Source organism: Lissotriton vulgaris, chromosome 10 (genome assembly GCF_964263255.1).
Source record: "Lissotriton vulgaris chromosome 10, aLisVul1.2, whole genome shotgun sequence".
In the NCBI taxonomy this organism is placed as follows: Eukaryota; Metazoa; Chordata; class Amphibia; order Caudata; family Salamandridae; genus Lissotriton; species Lissotriton vulgaris.
Genome location: NC_141698.1, coordinates 240,947,844 through 240,957,606, shown reverse-complemented (window position 1 = coordinate 240,957,606; position 9,763 = coordinate 240,947,844). Strand labels below are relative to the sequence as shown.

General features: G+C 39.5%; 1 protein-coding gene across 3 annotated transcripts in view; it reads left to right on the top strand.

Annotated features, from left to right (window-relative positions):
- The window catches only part of NOS3 (nitric oxide synthase 3), a 1,079,476-nt gene extending 1,070,153 nt beyond the window's left edge, over positions 1-9,323 (top strand). For all 3 annotated transcript variants that reach the window (XM_086940927.1, XM_086940926.1, XM_086940928.1), the window contains one exon: positions 8,606-9,323. In XM_086940927.1, coding sequence (XP_086797053.1) covers positions 8,606-8,716 — 111 coding nt within the window. In that variant the 3' untranslated portion in view covers positions 8,717-9,323. The remainder of the gene's footprint in view (positions 1-8,605) is intronic.
- Positions 9,324-9,763: the final 440 nt, after the last annotated feature.

Below are 9,763 nucleotides of genomic sequence, written 5' to 3'. Positions count from 1 at the left end.
CTATTAAAGCAGATAATCCTCCTACACACTAGGAACCAGCAAATATCTGTCAAGGAAAATATCAACAACAAGGGAATTGAAGCAGGGGTGAGTGCTGGCCCCTATTCTTTTCAACTTGTTTATGGCAGACCTTTCTTCAGAATTAAACATCAGCATCTCACATGAGCCCAGGCTAGGGGGGCTGACACTCTATAACTCACTGTTTGCCGACGACGTCGTGCTAATCAGCCGAACCACAATCGGGCTTCAGCACCTGCTAAATACAACTATTAATAACGCAGCATCTAATTGTCTAACCATCACCCTAGAGAAGTTGAAGGCTATGCTCTTCAACCCGAAAAGGAACACAACCGGGTTTCACTGGTACCTGGCAGGTGCACCAATGGAAGTTGTGGCTGAATATAAGTACCAAGGGGTGATACTTGATGAGAAAGGTACTTTTAAACCACAAAAACGTCAAGGTAACTCAATAGCGGTAGCTCTAAAATCTCTTAAACTTAAAACTGCCGGGCCAAGCTTTAACCCTCTACTACAGGGTCTACAAGCAAAGTTAATTCCAGCTAGCACTTACGGGAGCGAATGCCTCAGGGAAAAAGATGAGGATACTTTGGAGCAAACCGGGTCGAGATCAGCAAGAATAATCTTCAGCCTTCCAAATGATGTCTCTCCTGCACAAATCAGGCTGGAGTTTAGTCTACAATCACAAACAAAAGCTCAAAACGCCGCCCAAGTGAAATGCTTGTTTAGGATCAGAAGCTCCGATCAAAGCTCTCTGAATTTCCACCAATGGAAAGAGATAAACTCAAGCAAAGCCTAACTGACAGCATCTATAAATCGCCTAGGCCTGAAGGAGCTCTGGGAAACCTCAGGAACGCAGAACTGCTTCAAGTCTTTGGTAAATAAGACAGTGAAAAGGCTGTCAGTAGTAGAGGACAAAGCAGCGCTCAGGGGAAGGTCTCATGGTTGGTGCCTGCTGCAGAGTTATACAAGCCCCGGCCCGCAAAACTATCTGTGTTCTGGCTTCATCAGGAGATTAAAAGAGAAATATCTCCGGTTTTGAATGAGAATTCTTCCCGTCTTGCTGCACCTTCCACCATGGAAGCGATTCGCAGAAATAACTAAGTGCCGTCTTTGCTGGAAAGCAGAAGGGAGCATCACACAACTACTATGCACCTGCCGCGGACTGGACCCTGAACGACGTTTGTTTTTTAAATCACTTTTCAACATCAAGAGGATAAGAACCTGCAGACAAGCAGTGAAGGCTTGCTTTGGAGGAGGAGACCTACAGCTGGCATGCCGGTTTGTACAATTCATGGGGGTGGTAGAGGAGAAAATGAAGCGATCTGGCGCACTACAAACAGCTTCGAACACAGGCCCACCATTCCCCGGAATTGGCACTCTTTTACTACATCGAAAATAATCTTTTGTTAACTACTGGGCACTTGACATGCTACGGACCTGTAGCATCCCCATTATAAAATCTGACTACAAGGATGCTATATGATGCTACTAATCTTGTTATTTTTAGATATACATGTAACCCATAGGCTCTATTTTATTTATGTTTTTATGTTACATGTTTGGGACTAAGGACCGCCCAAAGCTCATCAGATGAATAGATACTCCTGTCGGAGCACGGGACAAGCCAGCTGAACAGGAAATGCTGGGTTAATCTAAACTGTGAAGTTCGAGGATAAAGTGCACAGCACCTTGTTAAATTGTAATTTATTCAAAAAGTCTTATATGTTAGAGCGTGCTGCCCCGGTGGCGCCTCTTGCCTATGGCGTCCTTATTAAAGTAAAGAGAGTAGTGCTCACAAGTGGAACATTGAAAGCATCCCCAGGAGTACTTCTCAATAATTTCCCGGATCAACCAGGATTCCTTATGTTCAAATGATCGACAACCAAGTTGAAAGTTCATGTTCTCCAATGAAAATATTTACTTCATAAATCATCAGAATCAATTTAAATTCATCATATTAATTTCGTGTCAATCAACATTATTTTATCAGTCCAATGCATTTCGGGCAGTGCCCTTCATCCGGGACAGTAAGCTGAAACAAGGTATGATAATGATATAATCAAAATACAAGTATGTGTTACACATGACATAAAGACAAGAAACAATCTATTATTTTTCATTCTTGGTGACTATACAGTGTGCATATTTGTGAAAAACCCCAAAGTTACTGTGTGTCGTTATATAAAAACTGAAACTCAACTGCCCTCAGGCACTCACATGGATCAGTAGTGAACTGAGATATGTAGTCAAATAGTCAACTAACAGAACTGAAACAATGAAACCGTAAACATAATCAGATCAATCTATGTACAAACGTACATGAGCGAAAACTCCTCGTTATGGCATATTAAGTGCACTTACTCGTAAGACGCGAAGCGTCCCTCTCGTAAACTTGTAACGAATACTGTGTCTCTGTGGTGATTTGAGCAGTCGCACTCGAACGCCAATAGCTATATACAAGTCAAAAAGGGTGCAAACAGAATCAGTTACCCGTGTGTTGATTGGTCTGGTCTCTGATCATGTGATCGGGGGTCGGCCAATCAGAAAGTAGATTCAAAGGAAAAGTGCAGGCTAAGGTCTCTGGTGTTCATGAAGAGGATACTGTGTTTAGTGAATGTGAATAAAGTTGTGAATTGAAACAGAGGAAAAGGAGTAAGTGAACTAGAATAAAACAAAGTAAAATAAGTATGTAAATGGTAATAGGAAACCACACATACTACATTCTAGGTACAAGGCTGAAGTCGAAAAACAATGATTACAGATAGCAAGTGAATTCTGCCCGGTCATTAAGACCAAATGGTATGTGGGACTTTAACAAATACATCCAATTATTCTCTCTTTGTATCAAAAAGCAGTTATTGTCTCACCCTTCCTTCTTTTCAATGACTTCTAGAATCAAGAATTGTAACTGGGATACATTATGATGTGCTTCTTTGAAATGCATGGCTACACATGATTTTCCATTACCTTACCAGTTCTGATTATACATTTGTGTTCATGTAGTCTTGTTTTGATCTTGCGTGTGGTCTTACCAACATACGCCTTTCCACATGGGCATTTCAACATATAGATAGCATTAGCTGTATCGCAAGTAGCATTAACATGAAGTTTAATTTTGTGTCCTTTCATGGGGTGGGTTAGATAATTTCCTCTGATTATGTTATTACAATGACCGCATTGTCAACAGGGTCTGGTTCCACGAAATGTCTCTTCTGGGTTAGTTTTGGTCTTAAGCATTTCTCCAAGATTTTTACCCCTCGTGAAGGCAAAAATGGGTTTGATCAAAAGCGTTTTTGAAGTCTGGTTCAGATTTCAGAATTTTCCAGTGATTTTTGATAATTTTCTTAAACTTGTGACTCACAGTAGAGTATTTGGACACAATGGTCGTTCTCTTTTCTTTATCTCTGATGCGTGTCTTCAACAGATCTGCTCTCTGCATGTTGTTTACTTTTAGCATAGATTGACTGATCACCATCTCTGGATAACCTCTGTTACGAAATCTGTCGCCCATTTCCTTAAGTTTTATGTTCACTTTGTCTGGGTCGGATGTGATTTCCTTCACCCTCATCATTTGCGATGTGTGTAAATTATGTTTTAATGGATCTTGGTGAAAGCTTTGGAAGTGCAAAGTATTATTCCTGTCAGTTTCTTTGCGAAACATCTCCGTTTCTATCCCACTTGGACGTAGATTGATGCGTACGTCAGAAAGGTGATGGTTTTATCTGACATTTCCCATGTGAGTTGTATCCTGTCGTTTTTGGTGTTGAGTTGTGCTAATGCTCTTTCAAGAGATTCTTTAGTACCCTTCCATAGGATAAAAATGTCATCCATATAGCGAACAAGCATTTTCAAGTTGGTGATCCATGTGGGGTTATTCAATATATTTTGTTCTTCATAAGATTTCATAAAAATGTTGGCATACACTGGGGCAGGGCAATTGCCCATAGAAGTTCCAACCAGCTGTTGGTACCAGATGTTATTGACTTTAAAATAGCTGTGATATAGAGTGAATATGATGAGTTCCATCAAAAGAGTTTGAATAGGTAGATCGAAATCTGTAGTGAGAATTGCTTCCTCCATAGCTTCAATTCCTGCATCATGAGGAATTGAGGTATATAAAGCTTTAACATCAGCTGTGCAAAGCAGTAATTGTTTATTTGGCTCGATTTGTTGCATGTTGAGTCTCGTTAAAAAGTCAGTTGTGTCCCTGATATAGGTTGCCATGCGTTGTACAGTGGGTTGCATATACTTATCAATAAATTGACCTATCGGTTCATGTATGCTGTTTTTTGTGGAAACGATGGGGCGTAATGGTGAATCTAACAAGTTCTTATGCACCTTGGGCATCATGTAGAAGGTAGGACTGCTTGGGTTGGATTTGATCAAAAAATTCTTGGTTCTTTCAGTGAAAAGTGATGAAGAACATGACTAATAAAGATCTAAGTATATTGAGAAACCTTGCCAACAATCCCAACATTACCTGTGTTAAAGCGGACAAAGGCGGAGGCCTTGTCGTAATGAACACTACTATGTATCAGAACAAAGTCACAGAACATCTTTCTGATAACAACACGCATGCTCCCTTGGAGTACAATCCTACACAGGAATATTTGAATAAACTTACAGACATTGTTTCTAAAGCCAAAGACAACGGGGTGATCACTGAAAGAACCAAGAATTTTTTTATCAAATCCAACCCAAGCAGCCCTATCTTCTACATGATGTGAAGGAAATGGGTGACAGATTTCGTAACAGAGGTTATCCAGAGACGGTGATCAGTCAATCTATGCTAAAAGCAAACAACATGCAGAGAGCAGATCTGTTGAAGACACGCATCAGAGATAAAGAAAAGAGAACGACCATTGTGTCCAAATACTCTACTGTGAGTCACAAGTTTAGGAACATTATCAAAAATCACTGGAAAGTTCTGAAATCTGAACCAGACTTCAAAAACGCTTTTGATTAACAACCCATTTTTGCCTTCACGTGGGGTAAAAATCTTGGATAAATGCTTAAGACCAAAACTAACCCAGAAGAGACATTTCGTGGAACCAGACCCTGTTTACAATGTGGTCATTGTAATAACATAATCAGAGGAAATTATCGAACCCGCCCCATGAAAGGACACAAAATTAAACTTCATGTTAATGCTACTTGCGATACAGCTAATGCTATCTATATGTTGAAATGCCAATGTGGAAAGGCGTATGTTGGTAAGACCACACGCAAGATCAAAACAAGACTGCATGAACACAAATCTAACATCAGAACTGGTAATGTAAAATCATGTGTAGCCATGCATTTCAAAGAAGCACTTCATAATGTATCCCAGTTACAATTCTTGATTCTAGAAGTCATTGAAAAGAAGGCAGGGCGAGACAATACCTGATTTTTGCTACAAAGGGAGAATAATTGGATGTATTTGTTAAATTCCCACATACCATTTGGTCTTAATGACCGGGCAGAATTCACTTGCTATCTGTAATCATTGTTTTTCGACTTCAGCCTTGTACCTAGAATGTAGTATGTGTGGTTTCCTATTACCATTTACATACTTATTTTACTTCGTTTTATTCTAGTTCAATTACTCTTTTTCCTCTGTTTCAATTCACAACTTTATTCACATTCACTAAACACAGTATCCTCTTCACGAACACCAGAGACCTTAGCCTGCACTTTTCCTTTGAATCTACTTTCTGATTGGCCGACCTCTGATCACATGATCGGAGACCGGACCAATCAACACATGGGTAACTGATTCTGTTTGCACCCTTTTTGACTTGTATATAGCTATTGGCGGTCGAGTGCGACTGCTCAAATCACCACAGAGACACCAAATTCGTTACGAGTTTACGAGAGGGACGCTTCGTGTCTTACGAGTAAGTGCACTTAATATGCCATAACGAGGAGTTTTTGCTCATGTACGTTTGTACATAGATTGATCTGATTATGTTTACGTTTTCATTGTTTCAGTTCTGTTAGTTGACTACTTGACTACATATCTCAGTTCACTACCGATCCATGTGAGTGCCTGAGGGCAGTTGAGTTTCAGTTTTTATATCACGACACACAGTCACTTTGGGGTTTTTCACGAATATGCACACTGTATAGTCACCAAGCATGAAAAATAATAGATTGTTTCTTGTCTTTATGTCATGTGTAACACATACTTGTATTTTGATTATATCATTATCATACCTTGTTTCAGCTTACTGTCCCGGATGAAGGGCACTGCCTGAAATGCATTGGACTGATGAAATAATGTTGATTGACACAAAATTAATATGATGAATTTAAATTGATTCTGATGATTTATGAAGTAAATATTTTCATTGGAGAACATGAACTTTTGACTTGGTTGTCGATCATTTGAACAATAAGGAATCCTGGTTCATCCGGGAAATTATTGAGAAGTACGCCTGGGGATGCTTTCGATGTTCCACTTGTGAGCACCACTCTCTTTACTTTAATCTAAACTGTCCCATAGCTCTTTTTATTGTTGGTCTGCATAAATGATGAAATTGTAGTTTTATTTTGATGAATTTTCGTCTTGAGCGATTTTTTTTGTGAAGGTTTTTATTAACTTATACAATAAATTTACTTACTCACTTCAAAAAAAAGCTTGGGTGTTGGTATTTTTGTTTAAAATGCTTTTATCTAAAGAAAGGGCCTGTTTTTATCCACCGTTGAACAAGAATCCTTTTAACTGCATTAATGTGCTCTGCACAGAGGCTTCCAGGTTTTTAGAGGTACTTGACATAGAGCCTGAAACCGCCGGATTGATGGAATCCATAATAAAAGAATTCGAATTTTTTCTAAATACCTGTGCTTTCACCTCTTCGTTAAAGTTTGAATCATCTTCTGACATGATACCTAGAATATTGAGGCTGTTAAACAATTTAAGATTAATTTAAGCGAAGGAAGGCTGCACAAGTAAATCACTCTGAACTTGTAAGCACAACAGGAATAAGATTAACCATATATAACAATATTAATAATAATAACAAAATGATTTGAAATTATCAAGAAATTAATGAATAGCCCAATTGCAGGTCTGACAGGAAAAGGAGGTCGGTCATCAAAAGAATCTTGAGAAGTTGTCTCAACTGGTAACATGTAAATACTAGGTCAGGTGATCTATTGTACTGTACCTAACAACTGATTCTTTTTAAGGTTTTTTAAAATACCAGAGGTACTCATTGAATAAATAAGATTTTGAGTATACCTCTAGGTATCTTTAATCACTTTTTCTTCCCCTAAAAACAAGACGCAGTGTACTGTCCTGATCTGAGATTTATAATCCTAGGGATAGACTAGCTTCGCTAGTTGAGTCCGTCGGGGTGGCACTGCTCCTACCCCAGTGTGAGAGGTCATCAAATGATGAACCATGTCTTGATAAGTTGAGGGTGAGACGACTTCTCAAAAATCTTTTGATAACCCAAATCTAAGAGTAGTCAGTAAAGAAAATAGGATATAGCTGACATATTAATACCCTCAAGTATAATTCTTGTGTTGCATCCTTTCAGAGGATATACTTGAGGTAGAACCTCCATCACTCTCTTCTTATGGATTTATAGGAAAAGGAGGTCAACAGTAGAAACTCCTGAAACCGGAGAAAAGATTCTGCCTGGTAAAGGGTATGTTTGTGAGTGTTGGCCTGGAATGGGGAAACTCCCAAAGGGTGGCCCGAGCAGATCAAAAAGGCTTACTTATCTCAACTGCGATCAACAAGAAAAAAAGGCTTGTAGCTTGCAGCCAAGACTAATATTGATGCAGGTTACTGATGATTCGTTGTTCTCTTAATGGCATATTACTATAGTAATTTTCCAGAAGATATCTGGATAAGGGGGTTTGTTTTTATTTTGGCTGCTGTTTAATTCGAGCACGAAAGGAAAGCATAATATGAGCTTACGGTCTTTCAATAAAGTCAGACTACCTGAACTGGGTTATGAGTGGTAGGGCTACTTTTGGGATTAGTCCGAGTAAAAGCCCCGCTTCCTATTCTAATAGGAAAGTTTATGGCATGAGGTTTAAAATCTGAGGTCCTATTATGCACAAGCCACTCAATGGCTTTCTCCAAGTTTATGTTGCATAATAATACTTTGGGTTCTGTTATTTACTTCTTACCAGAGAGATGGGAGCAAACCACCAATCATTCAAATGTTTGTGCTTATTATACTGAACCCTGAGCTTTTCACCAGGACTCAACTTCAGATCCCAAAATTGTAGTCTATAGGCTTCTAAGTCCCATCCTAGACTCTCTAGCAGAGCTTTATTTAAAACAGGGTAAGGATTAATTCCATCTGTTGCTGCGGACTGATAAGTTTCTCATAAATCCCAGGTCAGAAAAGGAGCTATGAACTTTAGAATAATTTTCGAACCGTAGTCAAATATTTTTTTCCTAACTTTCACAAGTAGGGGGGAGTAGTTTACTACTTTATCAAAATTGTTATTAGTGGTCCTAATAGAACATGCTCTTGGTATGTTATATCACTGGCTTGCTGCTGGGTCTAATGAGGGCCAGATTTACAGATTCTTTGATAGTGCTTTTCTCATACATTTTCTTATCTTGTTTCCCTGCCAGGACCAGAACAGATATCATGAAGACATATTTGGCATCACTCTAAGGACCCATGAGGTAACCACCAAGGTACGATGCCAGTCTTTCTCGCTACAGGAAAAGAGAGGAGCATGAGAGCGGTCCGCGGCTTCACAACCAAAATGGGCGCCTGCATCTGGGTGAAGAAGGAAGACATAGAGTTTGAGAAGGACAACATGATTCGTGGGTGAATTGAGTACCCTGCTCTTCCCGACAACACTAGAAGTATCCCCCATTGTGACAAAACAAGTGCTGAGACTAAATAAGCATTCTCCTTCAAATGACGCCTATGCATGGACAAGGCCTACACAAGAAGGAGTGTTTGACATCATCTGATTAAGCATGTTCATGCCCTTATATAAACACCTGCTTTCTCTCCACCATAAAGAACCTTAACTCTACAAAGGCTCAGTCAAGGTGCTGTTCTCTTACCGCCCATTGAATTTTCCGAACCCACTGCAGACAGGGACTCATGTTAAGTTAAGCATTATTATCTCTTCATCTAACACTCATATAACAACTCCCATGAATTATTCTTAAACGGTTGTCAATGATATTTCTTTTACAGATGTTAGTATTTTTTCCAATTAAGTAATGTTAATTTTTAAAATAAGAAGGAAGGTAGGGTGAAATGCTGTAAATTTCAATTTCTAAATAAATCAAATGTAAACAAATACATAGTATTAAAACTATTGAGTCCTTGTAAGAGTGTGTGCTGCTCTTGTTTTGTGGCTGACACGCACAGTAGACTACTACCTGTAGAAATACCCGGAAGGCACAACCAAGGCACCCTGCTCACACCCATCACCGAGCCTGGAGCGGACACCACAATGCCAAGAAATTGACTGACACTATTGTATAGAAAATAGCCTCATTGTCACACATTCTTGCTCTGAGCTGTTACAAAAATGATAATTGAATTAGGGAAAGAGTTTGACCCAAAAGTGACCAGGCGGGGGTTGTGGTGAGTCATGAAGCGGATTACTGACTTGAGAGAGTCTATTCCAAAGCACCAGGGAGTGTGACTCTCCCATCTCAGGCCTCAGCATCCCCGTGTAGTGTCCAGGGGCACGCGGCTACTGGTGAAGGAGTGCTAAAATGGCCTTTGATGGATCCTCAAATCTACCATTATTTGGCTGTGCA